Source organism: Zeus faber, assembly GCF_960531495.2.
Source record: "Zeus faber genome assembly, chromosome: 6".
Taxonomy (NCBI): Eukaryota; Metazoa; Chordata; class Actinopteri; order Zeiformes; family Zeidae; genus Zeus; species Zeus faber.
In genome coordinates this window covers 22,543,542-22,565,867 of record NC_137201.1, presented here as the reverse complement: position 1 = coordinate 22,565,867, position 22,326 = coordinate 22,543,542, and the positions used below count along the sequence as shown (strand labels likewise).

Sequence of the window (22,326 nt, the reverse complement as noted above, 5' to 3'; positions counted from 1 at the left end):
CCTGCCTGGGGAGACGGGCTGCCATCTTTAAAATCTCCGCTAAAAACACATTTTCACCGGAACACGTCGTCATTTTGGTTCACTATTTATTCATATGTTTATAGTTACACGTTATAAGTTAGATTTGACTCTAGTTTGGAGGAGCCATCGCTGCCAAAGAGCCCTAAGTCCCGACCCAATTCCTAAAAGGGCCTAGTTTACAAAATGTCCGCACAATTTATGGTCAGATTTGATCCTAAAGTCTGAGGGTTTGTGGGTATCGACTCAAAGACCAGGGAGTGGGTCTTCTCCTATTTCAAAATTGTATTCTTAACCTTTGCAAAAACCATTGAGGATATACTCATTCCATCATAGGTCGCTCTTCAACTCTTGCGTTGGATCTTGTTCCTCCTGCCAGGACTTACCACCACCGTGCTTTGGGCTAAGATCTGGAGTTGATTCCAGACTTTCTTGGGGCAAAGAATACAGAAGAGATAGCGGGTAAACATAGTCATTTGTGCTGGAACGTTAAAACACAGTATTTCCCCCCACAACACCCCATAAAAACAGCGCTTTGGGGTAGGTCTTAATGAGACACGAAGCACGGAGCAGGTGTGGAGGACCCCGCCGCCTCCATTAAAACAATAAAACCATTTGAACCTTAAAAACCATGGACTTGATTAACCATGGAATTCTCCCTGTCCCCGCGCACTTCTCACGGTGCGGTCGGCTCGGTTTTTTGGGGGGGGATTGAAGTTGAGGATCTTGCGCCGGCCAGCCGGCCTGACCTTCATCCCAGCCCAATCATCGGGAGTTTGGGCAAGTTGGACAGTGCTTTAGGCGAGGCAATGACCAGCAACATGTTCCAGTTCAGCTTTTAGATGCAAATTGGAACCAATTTTAGAAAAACCAAAACATTGTGTAAAAATGGACCTGTTTGAGTTTGAGCTCGCTAGTTGAGGGTGATGGTTCCTTGCTTGGATTGGTTGGAAGGGGATGATCGGTTGAAGAGTAGCACCCACCCCATTTTAAGACGCGGCCGATCCAGACTTGCGTGCACGGCGAAACACTGTACTTCAAGGAGGTCACGCTCCCTGGCAGCGCCCGAGTTCTTGCACATCGGTATGTAAATTAACGTGCAAGGCCTTGGATCGTTGCCTCGCCACCTTGTAGGCAGGTTTTGGCAAAGCGGGCGTCAAAAGTGATTAGAAATAAGCAGCTGCATCGCATTTAGCAGCCGGACAGAGTCGGACTTGGACGTCCTGCGTCAGACGTCGGAGCTTTCAGGCTTCACGCCCCATTTAACGCAACTCCCTCCCACCTGCTCCCATCAAAGCCACGGTGCCATCGCTCCTTAACCTCGCTGGAGCCTGGCTGAGCGGCACCGATGGGCTTGGGCCCGAGGTCGTGATGGAAAAAGGTCCCGGGCTGGATGTTTAGACAGAGGCAGAAACGGGGCTTGTTCTGCCGTGGGCTGTTGACTTATGGTTGCACGGTTTATCTTTGCTGAGTGCTGTTGACTTAAAGGGAAGCTGAGTTGGAGAAACTCTATATGCCCCCTCAACAGGTTGTTTATTTGAGTTTATGGACATGGCAAAAAAGGACGAGACGGGCGTAGTTCGGCAATGTTCCGGCTCAAGCGGAGTGCAGCTCCCTGTGACTGATTGTTGAGTATTCACATGAAACTGTATCGACACCGGGGTAGGAGACCTCCCACAAAAGGCACATGTTACCTTATCAAAATACTATGTTGTATCATGGTTGTAAAACAAAACACATCAATGATATATTCGTTTAATCCAGTGGTTCCCAACTGGCGGGTCCCGGTACAAAACTATGGTCGCGGGTCCATTTTGAGTGGACCGCAGGCTTATACGTCAACTTTGGGAAAGCAATGCAATGGCAAAGCAATTGGGCATATTTACATTTTATTGCTGTTTGGATAAAACAGTATTTTGGATGCTCAGGAAATGAGTTGCTTTTGTTTCAACAGCTTTTTAATTTAAATTCAGATAAGCCCTTATTGAGCATTTTGTTTGTTTTGTGTCTGGATGGTCATTAGAGAGGTTCAAATCTTAAAATATGTCTGCATTTTGACTTAAGGGGACACTGACATGGGAAATGAGTCTCCCTTACCCGGATCCTGGCGAGAATGTCAATACCAATTTCATCCCTGTGTGTCCAGCACCGAGACAGCAATGGCCTGCATGCTAACCGTGTTAGCCCGCTGCAAGGCCGCAGATGGAATCAACTAGCCTAGCTCCCACTCTCTAGTGGACCCAGAGGGAGGAAATTGGCTTTGACCTTTCTGCTCAGGATCTGGGTACCATAGAAAAAAAGCCAATCCCCCACCCCCAAAAAAGTCCCCCTTTAATCTGGACCCTTAAGGCCCGACCAGTTTGAGAACCGCCGATTTAATCCTGACGTTAGAGACTAATGTGTTGAAGTGTCGAATCGGGTCACCGACAGGCTGCGTGCTAACCGTGTTAGTCCAATGCGAGGCCGCAGATGGGATCAACTAGCCTAGCTCCCGTGACGTCCGTGAAATTCGGGTGTTTTTCCACCCCTTAAGCTACAGACAGGGAAGGAATTGGCATTGACCTCCCTCCTCTGAATCTGGGCGGGACAGACAGAAAGTGGAGTCCCCCTTTAATGACTTAAGGACCAATCTGGAGGCCCCCGGGGCCGGGACGGTTTGAGAACCGCTGCTTTAATCCTGATGTAGAGACTAATGTGTTAAACGTATCGTCATGTCACATTAGATTATCCCTGTTCTGGATTAGATGGGTGGACTGGGTTTTGGGTTTGGGGGTTTTGGGGTTTTGGGGTTTTGGGGATAACGGATCTGTGGAAATGTGGACATTCCTGGGACCCAGGACGCCGTCCCAGCAGCTGCTCCACTGTTGACGGCATCACTGCAAGGGTCTGTCATCCCTCTCTCCTGCACTCCCTTCTCTCTCTCCCTCCCTCCTCCCCTCTGTTCCTTTTCCTACTTTCCACCCCTTCTTTCTTTCCTTCATTCTCTCTTCCTCCTTCCTTCCTCCACCTTGTTGATGTCTCTCGCTCCCTTTCTTTGTATTGAGCTCCTTCCCTGTCTTGCCCTGCGTTCTTCCCTCCCATCCGCTCTCTCTGTCTTTCTCTCCCTCTCTCCCTCCTTTTTCCACCCCGTTTACACATCCCTCGCTCTCTGTCCCACTTTCACCCACTCCCTCTCTCTCCCTCCCATTCTTCCCACTTGTCCATTCTCTCTCTCTCTCTCTCTCTCTCTCAGCATCTGTCTTTCACCCCCTCTCGCTCTCTTCTTCCCTCTAGTTCACTCTCTCACTCTCTTTCTATTTTGCAATTTATCTCTCTCTCTCTTTCACCCCCTCACTCTGCCTCCCTCGTTCCCTCTCTCTCCCCCCCCCCTCTCCACCCGTTCTCCCCTCTTGTTCCCTCTCTCGCTCTTTCTCTGCTGATGTCTCCCTTCCCCCCCCCCGCTCTCGCCCTCTTTTCACCCTTGACGCTCACTCACTATCTTGCTCTTTATCGCTCTCCTTTCCTCTTTCACTATCCCTCCCTCTTCCTCCCTTCTCCCTCTAGTTCACTCCCCCTCTCTTTCACCCCCTTTCCCTCCCCCTCGTCCTCCTTTCTTCCCCTCTCGTCCACTGTCTCTCGCTCTCTTTCCTTCCCTAGTTTACCCCTCCCTCTCGTTTGTGTCTCTCTCTCTCTCTCTCTCTCTCTCTCTCTCTCTCTCTCCATGCTGTGTTTGTAATCTCAGTGTTAAAGCAGAAGGACACAGTGATACAAACGTCCAGGTCGTAACGAAACTCCGATATGGTTCTTTGGCAGCGTGTCCCCGCTCGGCCTCGTTCGACACGGTTTAATAACGTTTAACGTTACACCAAATACTTTACGCGAGCAGAGTTTATTCCGCCCCGGACAGATAAGCGGGATTTTAAAGGAAACATAAGTCAGACGTACGGCTGTTCGTGGTGTAAAACCCTCGACTAGATCTTCAAACAGACGCGCGCTCTCACAAGTTTGTTCTTGCTCCAGGTCAGCGCTGATCTCCTTTGAAGAGATGGTAACCATGGTAACCATATGCTCGGTATTACAGTGCTCTTGCATTGCTCGCATTGCCGTAACGCGATCGGAATTTTCAGCCTTGGCACCGGCACATTCTGAGATATGGTATTACTTAGAGTTAGCACATAATGGACAGATGCCACAAAAATGCTATCCATCCTAGTTTGGAACTTTATTTCCACTGTAAACATCTCTGCGTCTGTTTTGATTTGCGTGATGTGCAGAATGATTGTTTCCCTGATGGATATATAAGTGTTTGTTTTTTCAGACAGGGTAATAATAAACAAGATGGAAAGTCATGACTATAGACTACAGAAATGTGGAATTTAGCCTCTAATCAATGTTTTAATGATGCTAAAATGATCACTTTCCCCAGATAATCTCCCATCCTTGCATTTTTGACCAGCAATGTTTGTCCCTAAGAATTCAAATTTTGTATTTATATTCAATATAAATACTACATTTTTTGCCTCGGATCAATTTCAATCTTATCTCAAGTTACTTGGTGTTTGGGGAATGTCCCATCTCCAAGCAGGGTTGATTACAGACAATGCTGACTGCCATATCGGATTGATATTACTATTACTATAATAATACTATTAATACTACCTTCTACTTTGGTATACCCAAATAGTTTCTAAAGCGCTATACAGTGTCTTACCTGTGTAAAAGGGGAGTTAGACTGGTGCCATCTTTAGGGTGTCTGCCATTCCTAGAAAGAACTCTCATAAAAAAATCAGATTCTTTAGTTGTTAAAAAACACACATCACATTTTGTTGGTTGAAGCAAAAACCTAATGTACTGTTGAACTCAAACATCTTTTCATCAGCTGTGCCACAAGTACTCCCAGCTGTTTTATAGCGAGGGTTTAATACCAAGCAGAACAAACATAAATTAGCCAGGTTTGGTTTGGCGCTCAATTACGTGAGCCGTTCCAGAACTTGGAACCGCTCGCCAGGCAGGAATGCTGCTTGAAGGCGGAGGGCAGAACAAGCAGGAGCTGCATGGACGTTAAGCAAGGCTTAAATGTCTAAATATCACTTATCTCTCTCTCTGCCTGCGGCGCTTTCCCCCGCTCTGCTCGGGACAAAAGCTGTTTTACATGGCTGCTCTTCAACATTGTGGCATAATCGAGTGCAATTGTGTCATTCCTTTCTGCCGTAATCCATATTATGCCCCGGATAAACCCTCATTGGATTATACCAGATTGAATCTACCTAATCATGTGAAATGAATTGCCGCTGCAACTTGGGAGGGCAAATCTGTCTCAGGGAGAATTTCGATTCTCATGTGACTCCGGGTGGTTTCAGTCGCTGTTTTCTAAAGGGTATTCCCACCCGTGTGAACACCATCTCCAGACCTTTTTCCACAGTTACAATATTATAAACACTTGCATCATTGGAATGACACTTTTTTAACTCTAGTAGCTTTTTTGTGACTTAGATGAGATATATTATGAATATGTTTAATCCAAATAAGTTTCATATAGGGCAAAAGAAAATTCATTCTTCATCATTGATTCTCAGTGAAATACGCTTTCATATATCGTGCAACACTAGTCAAAGTCGACACCGTAAACATGAAATTAGTCCTTAGATCTAGAACAACCTTTTCTTTTTCCCCCCCAAGCAGTGTTGCCCATGATATGGGAAATATTGGAATATTTCATTTGAGTAGCTCTAGTAGCTTATGTGGCTTAGATAAGACATTTTATAAAGATATTTAAGCCAAATGGGTTTCATATGGTTTCAACCAAGACAGTCTTGACGATACAAAATGAGAGTGAGTGAAGCATCCAAATCCACCACCTCGACCTTTTGCTGTGATCTTCCCAATCACCATAAAATAATATGGAAGCATGCATTTCACATTTGGTCCTCTGACACCATTTCTCTAAGGGCATCAAGCTGAATAGCAGCTCGACAGAACAGAGGCTTTCTTACCTGAGCGGGCTCTGCTGAGTGAAGCGGGCGGGACTCGTCTCGGAGTCGGACGGTGAAGCCGAGGTCCCGGAGCCGCTGCCCTCCTCCTGCTCTCCGCTCGGGTCCCACACACTGTGCCAGCGCTCTGACCGGCGCTGATTAGCTAATGGCTGACAGATGAGGGTAGCGGCGGCGGGACGGAGGGATGGATGGAGGGAGGGAGGGAGGAGCGCTCCGTCATATACACCGGCTCCCCTTCCCGGTTACAAAAAAACCTGATACGGTTCAGGCGAGGAGCGTTGCCCGTATGGCTGTGATTTTCTTTCTTCCTCCTTTTTTTTCTCTCTCTCTCTCTCTCCCTCTCTCTCTCTCTCTTTTTTTTTTTTTTACACCAGCAAGGCGGGGCTAGTCCACCCTCCTCCTCCTCACCCTCCACCCCCCACCAGCACCACCAACATGTTTGCTCGTCTCTTGCCTCTGCTTTGCTGTGCTGTTATCATTTTCTTTTCTTTTCTTTTTTGGGGGTCGAGACTGAGCGTGCGGGTATGTGGCTCCTCCGTCCCCACGCTCAGGTTCAGTCTCCGGGTTCCGGCCCCCGACTTTGATGTTCCCCCGTCAGCTGAGGCAGCCCTGTGTTTAAAATGCCTCGGTAATTACAACGTGGATGATGCATGTGTGTGCAGCGTCAACGGCTGCCCGCACTGCTCTAAAGCAGGAGGTTCCTCCCTGCCGCAGCCTGAAAAAAACAGTTCAAACGCTCACGCCAGAAAACGGCGCTCCCGACCGAAAGCGCTCCTCAGATCCAGGCGCTTTTCTTCAATTAGCACCAGTACTCAAAGGGGTGCACAGATCGGGGAATAGTTTGTAAAAATCCCTCCAGAAGGGCCTTCTCTTCCTCCACATCGCCCCGTAGTCGGACGTGTGATCGGTTCTCCGGCGTACTCTACCATGAGCGCACAGACAATTGCATGTGTCGGGTGTTACGCAACATTCTGAGATCATAATTAGAGGACAGTGCAATATTATGTTGATTATCTGGGCTGGAAAATATGCTAAGACAAAACGCAGCGCTCGTCGTCTTGTGTATCTGATTCCGGCTCCCCATTGTCCCGGGGCACTCACTCGGCGAGCCGAAATAGCCGGGAGCCTAATTGCTGTCTGCCCTCCATGGGGGAAGAGGAGTGGAGAAACGCCCCAATTTAGGTTTCATCCACATCCCTGACTGTTTTGTTCTTTCTTCTCGTTTGCCCCATAGTTCTTCTCTTACTATGACTACGACTACCGTTTCTTCTTCTTCCTCTTCCTCTTCTTCTTCTCCCTCTCTCCGTTTAACGGGAACCAGATGGCTGTCTAGCCATGCACATGCGTCCTGGTTTCCGTCTGAATCCTCTCTTCCTCTTTGCTCCGTCTCCGGCGTTCGCAGAGCTTTAAAAGTAATTCCTCTGTTTACAGGTTAAATAGTTGACCGCATTCCACCAGTGTGAGTGGTCCGCAGAATTAACACAGTAAAGTGTGTTTGACTTTCATGAGATAGAAATCTGTTTATGATGTATGTAGTCGGCCGCAAGATGCACAAACACTGAAGTGTTTTGGCATACACTGTGTTTCTCTTCTTACGGTGTAAATATGTCCAGTATTTTGTGTGTCGAGAACGTGGCTTGCACTCTCTCGGGGGTATTGGTATTTTTCTCTATCTTTGGTATTTATTCAGCCCTCCACTCGGCCTGAGGTGTAAAAGTTCCAGTGGTTATTGAAGTGAAATCCGATAAATCGATAAGGACTATATCCAGTGCAGTGCATCAGTGAATACAGAAGAACTTCTCATTTCTATGAAATTCTACTCTAGACCTGCAGTGACCGAAAAAGCACGTGGTTACAGTTGTGTCCTCGTGAGATGTTGGTAAAGAAATAAACTTCAACGACCCTGTGCTAACACCACCCTCCTGCCGGCTCCCCACCCCCCTCCGTTTACTCTTCCTTCCTGCAGTGTTCAGTGAGTTGTGGCCGAGGCACCAAGCAGCGGGACGTGGCCTGTGTTTACCCCAACCGAACCCAAACAGAGGAGGAGCACTGCAGCCATCTGCCAAGGCCCCGGACCCAGAAGCCCTGCCGGGCCGGGGGATGCCCTGCTTGGAAAGCCAACAGGTGGAGCGAGGTATGTGCACGCTTCTCGCTGTCACCACCGGCTCTCAAAATACCCTGGACCCCTTGGAGACCACACGTGCTTGCGGTAGTGGTGACTGTTAGCTGCTAAGACATCAGCGGACACGCAGTCATGGAAGCTTTCCAGAAGTCCCAGATGTAGGACGTGTACACACAAAGCACCTGTCCAATCACAAATCTGTTTACACACTTACCAGGGCAATGTGCCATTTAATTCAACATGAGTTAAACACCACAAACTGAGTTTAGACAACTGCTCAAGCAATAAACTTCACTTGTATAAGAAAGGTGTTTGCGGAAATAGAAACTCTTGTTGTAGCTTCTTATCTTGGTTCTTCTAACACGAAAGCCTGCAAAAACTATAAAAAATAAATAAATACTAAACTAAAATACTTTTTGCCCTCCGCGAAACCTTTCAGAGTTCTAAGAAATTTCACAATTTGGTCACAATAAAATTAAGCACACCAAATTGTCTATTCATATGCATAGTCTAGAATCATATAATCTATAACATTTAATTGCCGGGACACACCAAAAGACCAAAAAGCCTAGCAACAGCCAGCACCACACATTGAAAGGCTTCCATCCCAGTAGTGCACACACTATAGGATTTAGTAAGGATGGGTGATCACAGGGGATCACACATTCTAGTACACACTATAGGAGCCAAGACTTAAGATCCAGAGTAGTCTGGACGGATCGCAAGAGTTTCTGAGCAACTCGGAGCAAACTGCTGCCGGTGACAATCCGTAGGACAAGAGATCTTTTAAGACCTGACTCTTTTAAGATCTTGAAAATTTGTCAGGGACTCGGAAAATCCTCTCTTAAGTCCCTTGGCGTACACCGGGATTTAGACACACAAGCCCACCCTCTCTGCTCTGAACAGTGGTGTCATCAGGTACTAAAGTTTGATGCTTTCATTTTGACCCCAACCTCCACATACGCAGTCCTGCCCTGCCCTACAGATGAAAGTGTCGTATTAAAAATGACAAAGTTCCCCAGTACAGCAGGTTCCTGTAGTAAGCCTATTTAGGAATGGTGCAACGCTGACGCTGGCAGGTTCAAAGGCCAAGCACAGGAGGCAGAAGAAGTCACAGTCATGGTGGAGCCGACCGCTGCTACCTCGCCATTTGTTACCATTGTTCCCAAGTGTAGCGCCAAAGGAGACTGAGGGCCCAGAGGAACCGTGGGCCAGGCCATGGGGAGCGAACCGGCTCAGGGAAAGAGACGTTAAAGTCCAAATTTATCGAGGCGCTGTCATGTTCTGACAGGTTTTTCAGAGAAACGGGTGTCTGTTTACACTCATCGGCTAAAAAAGTACTTTGTGTTTCCTCATGGCTGAACCATATTTCCAAGAGGTCACATTGTTATCCCAAAAAAGGGACTCTTCCGTCCCAGGAGAGAGTAACGTAAAATCCCTGAAGGTGTTTGAAAGCACCCGTCTGACTCTTCCCCCCACATGAATATGTGACTGCCACTCCCAGGTTTAAGGCCCTCCTTCACTTTCTCACACTCTCTCTCTCTCACTCTCTCACTCGTTGGTGTCTGGAAGCAATCATCTTGCTCCACATACCACCAGCAACCATGAAATCTTCAACTAAAGCAAAAAGACATGTTTTATATCTTAACAGCCACGCCTGTGACAACTTTGGAAACCGGCCCCCTGCGTACAGCCCATTCTGCAGCTACTCAGTTCCATCATTCACTCCTGAATGGGGGGACTCGTCAGGGCTGCCCGGCCGGCCTTGAAGTGTGGGGAATCCTGTTAGGAATAATCCAGAAACCGCACATGACAAGTTTCTCCACCTGGACACAGCTGTTTGGGCACTGGAATTGTTTTGTTTGTGCACATTGTTTCAGGGCCATTCTTCCTTTGCAAATTATAAAGCCCCATGGCCAAAAGGGCAATGTAATGCTGAGAATATATACAGTAAATGTGTAATAAATTAGTGTTTGGTTGACTAAAATCCATGCAAAATCTGCTTCTTGCCACCAGTGTGCAGGGTTCCCAATTCAGTGTTGCCTGGAGAATATGAAGCAAAAACATTAGTATTGTAAAGTGTAAGGCAGCTCAGGTGTTGTGCTACTCACCACTCACATCATGTACATTTCCCAACCAAACGTATGGCGTCGCTAATGAGAAAAACAATAAATCTTCCGCCTCAAGATGGCCATCAAATTACACAATCCATAATTGTCATGAACAGTCTGCAGTTATAATAACAGGTCACATTTCAGTCTTGTTTTTTTTCTTTTTTCTACGTATATTAAGAAATAATCCCTCCCTGTTCCAATTCGATCTCCCTTCAAGGTCAGATTTCCTAAAACCTTTTGTTCTCCTTCCAGAGCAGAGGACCCGAGCCCTCGCTTTCAACCACATACTCCACCATGATAGCATGCATTCCTAATGAGAAATGAAACAAAAAAACAAATACATCTGGCAATTTGCGGAAACCTGATACTCACTGTTTAAGGCACGGCTTCCCTGGCTGCGCGTAGGCGCTGTGGCCCGGCGGTGCTCTTTGAGCTTTCTTAAGGAACGTTAAAAGGAAATAAGGCTGATCAGTTCAAGTAGTGCAGAGAGCATGCAGGTATGCTCTCAACACTTCAAAGAGATGAGGAGATAGAGCTCGTGTGCACAAGTATGTGGTGCACTGTTTGTCATTTGGGCTCTTCAAATATATTGTTGTTGTGTGCAAGTGTGAATGTGGGTGGAAAATGAGTGTGAAAATACCTGTGTGTGTGTGTGTGTGTGTGTGCTGTACGTGCAAATGCCGACACTCACTCAGGTCAGACACGAAGGGGAGAGTGAGGTTCGTGTAGGATTCAATGATCCAAGAGATTGACAGGCTGCTCCAGTGCTCATAAAAATGAAAAATCACTCTACCTCATGTACCTGTGAAATCCTGGACCTTGTTTGGTCAACGTTGCATCCTCAGAACTAACTCCCCTCATTTCTGCTTGTAATTGGACTGACAACCCTCGCTTTTAGGGGATCTGATCCAAATAAACCGAATTTAAAAGATAAATCAATGCTATGCAAACAGTGCGTATGGAAGCACACTGCATGGGAAATTAAAATGACATTGTAATTTGGAAAATGACAACGCAATCTTGCATTTCAACTTCACATTCACCACTTGCGCATGCAAATTTTGGCTCAAAATAAAAATTAAAAGTCAGTGACGCGGTTTGTATTCACCTTTCACGCAACATGACAATATGAAAATGCAAAGCCCAAGGCATTTGACTTCACATTTTAACCTGCTTTATGATCAGCTTCATTCAATTGATAATGCTCATTGAGAAATGACATTTTAGTCTCATTGTATTTTAATATTCCATTTCAGTATGCATTGAATATCCTATAAAAATACATCTTGCATGAAAAATTCTTCCGTAGGTGTGATGAATGCACTTTATGAATATCTGGATAACAGCTTCATCATGGGTAGTAATCTCCGTGTCTCTCTCTTCTCCTCCTCTAGTGCTCCGTCTCCTGTGGCGTTGGGGTCCAGACTCGCCACGTCTACTGCAGACTTAAGGGCTCAGGTCTGGTGAGAGAGGAGCTGTGTGGCGCTCAGGCCCGTCCAGCCGGCGTGCAGCCCTGCCACGCCGCACCATGCACTCACTACAACTGGGCCGCGGGGGAATGGCATGACGTAAGAAAAGGGGAAAAGTCAATCTCTCTGTTCCTCTTTGTGTGATGAGTCATGTTATTTTCTAAATCACCTGCGTAGGTTAATCATCCCTCCACAATGAAGGATGATGAAGCGTCAGTACGGCAGAGATAGCCACACGCTCTTGCACACATGAGGGCTCGGTGATAATCATCTCTTTGTGATGAATCGCATCAAAAGCACCGGAAACCACAATTTGTCTTTTGCTTTAGTTTTGTTGAGTTGCATTGTTCCGTGTGACGCCGGGGTATGCTCCTAGTCCGTCCTCTACTGAGGAACCAAAGCAGAGTGCCATGTAGGGAGTCGGAGCCGCTGCAGAAAGTATGCACGTGTTTAGACTGCTTTATGTGTTTCCATAAGAACTCTGACTGTTTTTGTTTCCCTTAACAGTTTCGCCCTGAAAGCCCTTCAGTGAGCATGGCAGCCAGAGGAGCAATCATTAGCACAAATAACACACTTCACTCGTGTTATTTGACTTTAATTTAGCTGAACAGCCAAAGCCCCGTTGTTTGTTCAGATTGAAGCCTGTGAACCGTCATTTGACACACGTCAAAGCTGCTTACACTCGGAGGGGCTGATGTCAATCTATTAAGTATCGCTCTGTTACAAAGCCAACTTTGGCACCGATTTTGGTCAAATTGAGCGACGGTAAGCCACTGTCCTAATGTAATAACTTCAATACGAGGTCTATAGATCACCTAAAAGTCTATACATCCTTGTGTAGGACAGAATGGTTTACATTTGGCAGAGGTATGGAGATCCACACTGGAGGCTGGAATGTGCAGCCTCCCTGTTTGCCTGCAGTGCAACGCTGCCCCCTCTGGCCACATCTGGCACTGGCCAACCTCAAATCTTTAATCTTTTATCTACTCCACCATCATCATGAGGATTATCCTGACGGCCTCTTGGTGTTTTCCTCGCAGTGTAATGCGACCTGCGGCGATGCGCAGAGGAGCAGATCGGTGAGGTGTCTGGGTCCGGGGTCGACCCCCGTTCAGGAGGGTTACTGCGATCCGGCCCCCCGACCCCCCTCGCACCAGGCCTGCCAGGCCACACCATGCCACTACACCTGGATGACGGGGGAGTGGTCACAGGTAAAAGAGGAAATGTATTTTATATACTTTGTATACAATTATACTTTCATTTAGTCAACATGAGAATTCACACTAGGATTCTGAAGGCCAATGTCTCCCGAGGAAGACGTTTGTTGGACATGTAATAAAAATACCAGTCATATCTATACCCAATGCTGGCATTTAATAATATGTAACATGTAAGAGACAGACAACAGAACTAACAAAAATCTATAAAAACAAAATATATCCTACACAACATTTTTGAATAAAGTTCTTGAAAAATTATTATTGGACCACAATGATGCAGTCAGACACACGGAAGGCACTCAACCCCCCTGCCCATTATTATTATTATTATTAATGATAATAATAATCACCATCATTATAAATTTTAGTGATTAATACACAATATAACATTCATTTATGTATGTATATCAATGTATTTAATTTATTTAATTTTACTTGTGAATCTTATATTATACTTTATTGATGTGTGTGTGTCAGTGCTCATCCAGCTGTGGAGTGGGTTTCCAGCAGCGCATGGTCTCCTGCTCTGTGACTCCGTCCTCCCCATCGCTGCACCGGTTCGCCGCCCCGTCCTCCACCCACTGCCCGCATCCACACCCCCCCGGCGTCCGTCAGTGCCTGCTCAGGGAGTGTCCCCAGGCCGCTGACTGGAAGGTCGGGCCCTGGAGCAAGGTACACAAGATACAAATCTAGCAACCAATTTTTTCAATATATTTTTTGGGCAACAAAATTGTTTGTCCTGTATGTCTAGGAAAAATCAATACAAAAATTCATAAAGTGGCCCTGGAGAAGGCATCTAATTCTATGTTGGTACCCAAGACGGTACCTTCTCTCAGGGATAATGATAGTTTTCTTATATTTTCAAGTTTAAGGATCCTCACTTTGATACGCGTCAAGGCCCCGTTTGGTCAGATTTAGTCTCAGGGATTAAGAGTTATCATTTTTTTAACAAGTAATGATTTTGTTGGGGACCTGGAACCTCCCCGGCAAAATATTTAACGGATCTCCTGCGTCTACACGTAGTTCATCATAATGTTTTGTGGGGAAACCATAAAACCAGCCAGGCGTCACACATCAAAACAAGTCTCTTAATAATTGTAATGAGTAACGAGTTCTGCACTTCGTGTTCGGAGTCTAAGTGTTGAACCCAGTTGTGTTGGAAAATGTGTGCATTAAAATTTTACTGAACACATCTGTCGTGTGATCCAGATGAGCAGAGCGTCAGCCTGCAGATGTACCAGGTTGTGACCTTCTCTCTAATAATAGCCTTCATGTCAAGAGAATCCGGTGAAGATCATCTCAGAGGAGCTCAAAGGCGGCAGGACTCTGTGGTATGTCGGGTTCAGACGCTGACTTTCAGCACCGCCATCACAGGACCAAGTCCTAATTTTTCCATTGGAGAGTCCTATGATCAGATGATCAGAAGAGACAACCTGCCTTGGTAAGGCTCAGTGGCTCAAAGAGATAAGCCCCTGGATAGAGACATCGAGTACTTGAGGGTTTGAGTCCAAGTCAGCTCTTGAAAGCTGGCAGACAGAGAGCCCATTTAAAAGCGTCCGGAGAACCGGGGCAAGTGTGAAGGTGACCTGGTGCAATGAGGGTGTTGTTATCGGAAGCAGAATATGTCTGCGGACCTTGGTTGAGCGACTGGTTGGACTGTCTCAGTAGCTGGATCACTCCAACAACAAATCCCAATGAAGTGGTGGTAGAGGGTTTTCTGACCGAAGTCTGTATGCGGCAGAAGTTTGTAAGAGATTTGTTGTATAACAGCTATCTGCAGTGTGACTGAATTAAGAAAACATTTACAACTACCGGGAGAGATTGTGTTGACCTTCTAACATGGCTTGTGGGATTAAAGAGTACAAAAACTACAGCTTTCTCTCAGAAAACACTCCCTACCATCATCAGTCCCAGAGGGGTGTGCCAAGTTCCCCCCAGACAGACTTTTGTGAGATTTGTTCTTTGGTTAATCCGGCTACTGAGGCAGAGCATCGAGAGTTGAGCCAGCCACCCACTCAACATCTGCAGACATATACTGGGTGTGTCATAACAACACTGTCATGCCACCAGGTGACCTTCACACTTTGCCCTATTTCTCTGGGTGCTTTTGAAAGTAAATGCGCCCTCAGGGTGCCGGCTCTCAAAAGCTCACGTGGCATCGAACCCTTCTTATAGAGTGGCTTATCCTTTGGAGCTACTGTGTCTTAGCAAGCTCGGTCTTAGCAATTCATCTGATTAAAGGAACCTGTGACTTGGCCTCGAACCTGTAACGACAGCACTGAAAGGTAGAGTCCTTCCTGCTGGAGGCCTGCTCCTCTGAGATGATCTTCGCTGGTTTCTCTTGACATGAGCATTCTTTTTAAAATAATGACAACCTCAAAGGCTATACGTAGTCTAGTTGAGTTCCTGACCCCCCCCCCCCAGAGTCTAGCAAGGAATTGAGAAACCAGGTTAGGTTTGGGTTTAAACCTACAACCTGCAGATGTTCCAAGTTGACATTGTTTCACTGTTCTTAGCCGTTTGAGCTTCCACGTCCATTACCCTTTTCCCACTGCACCAAAAACCCGTAATATCCGCTACCATCCGGCATTTGTCACCAGTGGGAAAGGAAAAACCAGGGGCTCAGTCCCGGGTCAAATGACCCCGCTATAGACCCGGGTTTTAATCGGCTCCACCTCTGATCGGCTCTGATGTAAACTGGACACCTGGGTCGACCGGCTAAGTTTGGCCCATTTCCCAGCTCGGTGCGACAAGCATTGAAATTCCGGACGCTGGTGCATAAACAGACAGGAATATCTGTGTATCATTCCATCATTTCATATCCCATTTAGAATCGCACGCTCCCCGCCGCCGAAGGACCGGTGTGCGCACCAGCAGCACGGAGTATCCATGCAGGGGGGTTCCATGCTGTTTCTACCGTAGTATCGGGCCGTTATTTAACGATCCGATTGTTTTGAACACTTCAAAATACCAATTTTTTTAGGCTTTACAGTTTGTGTCTTTTTGCTTGTTTTAATTATCTGTCTCCTCTACTGTTTTGTTCCCAATCAACGTGACGCACAGAAAGAAAAGGCATTTCTCCTGGCAATGGGAAAGGTGTCGATGACCTCTTTTTAATGTGTCTATTTGAAGCGTTCTATTTATCGTGCAGCATTTTTTATTGATAGAAATATTCTTAACAACATTGAATATTAAGTATTGAAATTACAAAATGAGAAAGTATCATTAATTGACAACTATTTATTGGCAGGCAACATGTGCAACACATTCCACTCTCTCTAGAGAGAACTAAAAAATGTAGCTTAGAGATTACCAATTTAGCTTTCATGTGGAATAAAATAAATAAAATTTTATCAAATAAAAATTTGACACACACCAAGTGAGAATAATAAATTATATATAATGAGGTGACAAAAATCAAATGCAGGGCCTCAATTTACTCCAACTTTAAAAACTGCAACTGAAAAAAGGCTAAAGCCAAAATATTGTTTAAAGTCAGTCGGTCAGAGAGAGAGAGGATTCGTGTCTCTCGAAGCTTACTTCTTAGGCATCAATGGTAAATCCGCATTTTTGGCAGACAGCTTGTTCCTCTTCTCTTCTATTCCCTGCTGTGCTACCTACACTTGTGCCCGGTGCACAGAGGTAGGCTCGTTCTGGAAAGCGGCTTTTATTGTCCTGCCAAAAAACAAGCAGCTGTCTGCTTCGTGGGACAACTGGCTCCGATTGGTGAAGCCGTTTTAGCTGCGTGCACACCCAGCGTTATGGGTGGCCCCCAGGGGCCAGGCCCACCCATCCGAGTAGCGGAGCGGAGACCCTGTTCGCCCAAATAAAAAATTAAAATTGAAAGTTGTTTATATTTTACCTTATTTATTTATTTTCGTTATTTTTTTAATGATACGCCATTTCCTTATTGAAGGAAACAAAATTGTCTCACGTGTTTGGCTCTTATAGGCCTTAACACCGATCAAACTATTTCGTTAGCCCATCAATTGGAGCTCCCTTCACCACGTCCCATCAAATGTTGGCTCCTCTGTAAAATCTAAAGTACGTAAAATCATTTTTGCAAAATAACCACGGACGGGGGGGATCAGGTCTCGTCACTCTGAAGGGGCTTATTTTGTGTATTTTTTAACATTTAAAATTCCCTTTGACTGTGTGTCAGCAGATCTTTGCATAAACCAACTCCCTTGAGAGCCAGATATAAATAACTCTGCGTAATCAGATTTGAATAAAGGTTTTGGTTCAGCTTTTTCGTAGTTGTGCCAATGAATCTGTGTTGTGGATTTTCACCGTGGTAACAGCTGGTTCACTCTTTGTTCGTTTGTGTGTGTGTGTGTGTGTGTGTGTGTGTGTGTGTGTGTGTGTTGAATAAATCAGTGCTCACAGTCGTGTGGAGCCGGCGTGATGGAGCGCAGGGTGGAGTGTCTCACCTCCAAAGGTCAACCGTCCAAACTCTGCCGTCCAGCGGAGCGACCAGAGTCTCAGGCAGCGTGTCGAGAGAGGGAATGTAGGTTGACCTTCTTTCCTCTCCTCTCCCTGCTCCACCGTCTCATCCTGTCTTCTCCTCCCTTTTGATGCCTTTACACTGAATCTAAATTTGCACCGGACTGTCGGAAACTCCCCCCAGTGGCTGTGTAGTGGATGTCTCGAGATTTAGTTGGAGAAAATGGGAGAAAAACTAAAAAAAAATGCATTTATTTAAAATGTATTAATCCCATACAATTCTTTCCCACTCTCCGGCTTTCCCCGTTCTCATCTCCATTCCTCTTCTCCAACCATCCATATCACTGTAACTTGGGAGTTGTTGAGCAATAAGAAGGCTCTCGCAGATGTTTCAGCAGTTTTTTACCTATAAAACTCCAAATAATCTGATATCGCTGCCAACTCCTCTGATCCGTGCTCTGCGTTCTGCCAAACTAGAATGTTCGGAGTAATGCTTTTAAATTGACTGTTACGTGTAGCAGCCAAACTCCAGATCTGATTGTGTTTATAAAACAGCGCACGTAGTTCTTTTCCCTTCACACTTGTAGTTCCGCTGGAACCGTTACCCTGTGAAGCAATAAATACACAATCAGCAGTTTTCTGTGTATTGTGGCGAGCACTGTCTGGTGCGCGCGCGCGTGTGTGTGTGTGTGTGCGCGCGCGTGTGTGTGGGGGCGTGTGTGTAGCAGGGGTCAAGGTTCCTTTCATTATTGAAACTCAACGAGTGGGGGGCCAGAGTTTGCAGGTTCCCTCCCCACGTTGCAGATGTTCAGACACGGGTTTCAACGTCGGAACGTGGGCTCCTGCCAAGTTCGGCTCCGGTGGAATTAAAGCGATACGCTCGGGTGACATCCAAGTATTAACGCTAATCAGCTACAATAATCTGCCCTGGGACTACTGGGGAAGCGGAAACACAGCTCGTTTTCACTAATAGACTGTTAAAATGGTGTTTTTAAAGTGGTAATCCATCGTCTAGGTTGGATGCGTTACAAGTGCAGGAACGTCACTGGAAGCTGCATTGGTCTTCTTTCTTTCTCAATATTATCGGGGTTTACCCTTGTCTTCTTCTGATCGATTGATCTGTTTTTCTTGCTTACCTAAGGTGGTGGGGATGTTTTTTTTGCCTTGTTTTGTTCTTGTTTTTCCATTTCAACATTTTACTGACCACAACTAGCTACCCTGCTTTATCAAATTCAAAATGGCTTCCTTTCACTTTTTGCGGGTGAGCGATATTTTCATTCCAGGAAAGGCGGACCTTGCCACCAACAATGGAAACAGCATATAGAGGAGCACGTGCCTGACGCTAATACTATGAATGAGTGTTGCAAAAAAGTTTCTGACACATTACCACTTAAATTCTTGGTTTCTTGGCCCATGCCTTCATTTCTTCAGTGTTTTTGGCCTCAGAGATGATTTGTGGACACAACCCATCTCAAGAGCGTTGCTTAAAGATTTCAGCTTGACTTGACCTCCTTGAGACTGACCCTCCTCCTGTCGACCCTCTGCTCGCAGGCCAGCTGTTCACGTCTTGCCGGGAGGTCCAGATCCGAAAGGGAGTGAAGATGGACGGGGAGTTCTACCTCCGGGTCAAGTCGAGGATCCTGCAGGTGAGTGGGTTCCGTCAGTGTGGCTCTCCCGGTTCACAAAGTAAAAGAGTTTGACTCGAAATTTCGGAGTGGAATTTTACTTTATGAACCCGGACATTCGACACGTCCCGGGCGTCGCCACAGAGCCTTAATGTCTCCGTCCGCATGTTGTTCCTCCAGATTTATTGTGCTGAAATGCAGACGGATTTCCCCAAAGAGTATGTGACTCTGCGCAGCGGTCAGACGGACAACTACTCAGAGGTGTACGGATACAGGTAACTGTCATAACAGTACATGCATTTCATTGAAAGTCTTTCCCTCTTAATGACCTTGCACCGTATGATTTTCATCTCTATTCTTCTGCGTTGTGTTAAACCCAAAGGTTGCTGAATCCATTCGAGTGCCCGGACAACGGCAGCCGCCGACAGGACTGCGACTGCAGGAACGACTACTCTGCAGCGGGATACACGCTGTTCCACAGAGTGAGACTGGACCTCCTGGCCCTGAGGATCATCAGTGAGTTCCCCCTGGTTCCTACTCGGTCTTTCTGGTTCTAAGCGAGTTCTAACTGGTCCATCGCTCCACAAAGTCAAAAGACTGCAGCTGACGCTGAATGAAATATGTATATATTTTCCACACACTCACGGCTCTGAAATCAAAGTAACGACCATTCGGCACGTCGCCGGGCGGGAAGTTAAATCTGGCCTCGACACTCGAAATGTGAGCGTAGGAGTGAAGGAATGCTTTATGCATCAGATGACTTTAATGGGACGTTGCCTCACACGTCTTTTCCCTGGCCAGAGAGTGATTGCAGCCATGAAGACACATTAAGTGAATCACCAAATAACTCATACACACAGTCACACACACACACACACACACACACAGTGATCTCTTCCATGTTGTCTCCAAGTTCAATTAAAGCTAATGAGTTCAACAAAAAGGTTCATTTTGCACTCGTTACTTTGCATTACGTCATTTAGCTGACATCTATCTATCCATCTCTCCATCCATCTATCAACAAGAACAAGTGGAATTATCGTCACAGAATTACACATCTTTCACTTGTTTTTCTTCCTCCCTTTAACCGCTCCGGTCCTTTTCCTATCTTCTGTGTCCGAGTCCTCTGCACATGTTCCCACTGCTTCCTCGCTCCGCATGGTTCTTGGTTTTCAAGTGGCTTGACAAGAGATGAGTGGGGGAAAGGAGGGAATAATGAGTTCAAGATGAAGGAAGTCAGTTCTGCGCTTCTCATGAACTTCATCGCGTGTCGGCAGCGTGACGAGGGCGTCACGGTGACAAAGTTAAAAGCCCCCAAACTTTAGTTAAAACTTGAACAGAGGACGCAAGGATGGTTCATTTCAAGGGAGTAATTGAAAAAAAAGTATGTACAGTGTTCATATGTAATGATGTCAGAGTTTCTGTCTTTGGTTATTTTATTTCAACATTTCTTCCAAAATCTAAAACTCTTTCTGAAAGAAATAGTTTTTGTTTTAGTTGTAACCTGTGGTAATTAATTTCATTTGACCTTTTTTTTATGATTTCTTTCTTCCATCAATAGTATACAACCTTATAACATAAAAAAAACAAAAAACAAAAGTCAACAACAACAAACTCAACGAGCAATAAAGACAGAAAAAAAAGGAAATGGATTAAAAAAGATGCAAACAATAATCAATGTTATGATTCTACTATTATTATGCAATTTTTTTTAATTCCCCAGTCACAGACCTCCAGTTCTCCCACACTCCTCTCGGTCGCCCTGTCCCCTTCGCTACAGCAGGAGACTGTTACAGCGCAGCCAAGTGTCCACAGGTAGGACCTTTCAGGCGCATTCTAAAACTCAAAGCACGTCATTGCTTCTTATAGAATCCAATAGATCTATACACTCATTGCTCAGTACTGTCTTATTGCTGCTTCTGAATCTCTCATGTTTCTGTCCTTGAGGTAATACTCTGTGTCGTGTCGTGTCCTCTGTGCCGCGTTGTGTTGTTGTGATTGTTTGCGTCACTGTATATCCAGCAAGAAATTGCCCACTTAGGGGTAAATACCTAGAGTATTTACAGGTGCCAAATTGGCTTGAATGTTGTGGAAAATATGTGTGAGTTTAAAGTATGAGTTAGTTTATGAGTCTTGATGACAACCGAAGTGTGTTCAGGCTGGTTAGATCAGATGTCACCATCACAGACTTTCCCATGATATATATTTGTTTCGAGTTTGTAACCTGAGAGAAGTACAAAAACAAAATATAAGGGGCATGATCACTTCAGGGTAAGAATTCTCCACCTTGCCTTAATGACTGACACACTTTAAAGCAGCGCTATTCAACTTTTTCACCAATTTCACAAATTCAACAATAACAGCTTCAAAATCATTTTGATGGTACACTGACTTGTACCACGGAGAATGGCACCTCTTTCAAATCCCAAATAGCAAGAGTGACATAGTGCTGCTTTAAGATACCATAGCGAACAGCAAGACCCTCAGCTTCCATCTGGGCATCTATTTTGTAATTGACACAAAAACAGATATTGCAGCGTAAAATGCCTGATATCAATGCGTGGTACTAGGAGCCGGCTATGGGGGAATGGTAAAAACAAACCCACTCCTGCGTCTCCACTCAGGGCCAATTCAGCATCAATCTGATTGGCACCGGACTGAAGGTGGCCGAGGCCACAAAGTGGACGTCTCAGGGCAACTACGTCTCAGTCAAGGTCCACAGATCTGAGGTAAGAAACTAAAGATGAGTTAATTTTATGGCATTTGTTTCTGAGTGAGCGGCTGCGATGTCATTTGTTATAATAGATTCTAAATATTGTGTAACTCTGTCAAGGCTTTAGTTTTATTGCGTTGGGATTATGGTCAATAACCTCCCTCTGTGATTCACTGAGGAGAAATTCCACCGACATTCACCAATTACCACACACACACACACACACACACACACACACACACACACACACACACACACACTCTCTCTTGGTTCTCTCCATCCGTAGGATGGAACGAGAATCTACGGACGCTGTGGTGGTTTCTGTGGGAAGTGCATTCCTCAGGCCCACAACGGCCTCCTGGTCCAGCTCCAGTGAGCTCCTCCTGGTGCTGATCCAGCTCCAGTGACTGGGACCACACACTGAATCCAACCCCAGTCCAGCAGCGGAACGCACTACAGAGGTTGGATTTCTGAGTCCTGTGTCGTCGATTTTAAACTGTTAAAATCCTCACAGCAAGTCGTCCGCTCACAAATGGCAGCTACCGTTCTAATCCAATAGCAAGTCCATCCAGACCGCACAGTTCCTTGTTGTCGGCTGTCCACAGTGTAGCTATGGCGACTGCTTGTCGT

At 45.8% G+C, this 22,326-nt stretch overlaps 1 protein-coding gene across 1 annotated transcript in view; it reads left to right on the top strand.

Moving 5' to 3' along the window:
* LOC307232227 (A disintegrin and metalloproteinase with thrombospondin motifs 20) overlaps positions 1-22,117 on the top strand; it is a gene marked incomplete at its 5' end in the record, with an annotated part of 105,846 nt that extends 83,729 nt beyond the window's left edge. Inside the window, 11 exons of the mRNA XM_080003150.1 lie at positions 7,957-8,124; positions 11,621-11,794; positions 12,736-12,906; positions 13,393-13,587; positions 17,293-17,422; positions 18,910-19,004; positions 19,164-19,258; positions 19,366-19,499; positions 20,707-20,798; positions 21,608-21,712; positions 21,983-22,117. Coding sequence (XP_079859276.1) covers positions 7,957-8,124; positions 11,621-11,794; positions 12,736-12,906; positions 13,393-13,587; positions 17,293-17,422; positions 18,910-19,004; positions 19,164-19,258; positions 19,366-19,499; positions 20,707-20,798; positions 21,608-21,712; positions 21,983-22,072 — 1,449 coding nt within the window. The 3' untranslated portion in view covers positions 22,073-22,117. The remainder of the gene's footprint in view (positions 1-7,956; positions 8,125-11,620; positions 11,795-12,735; positions 12,907-13,392; positions 13,588-17,292; positions 17,423-18,909; positions 19,005-19,163; positions 19,259-19,365; positions 19,500-20,706; positions 20,799-21,607; positions 21,713-21,982) is intronic.
* Between the last annotated feature and the right edge of the window lie 209 nt (positions 22,118-22,326).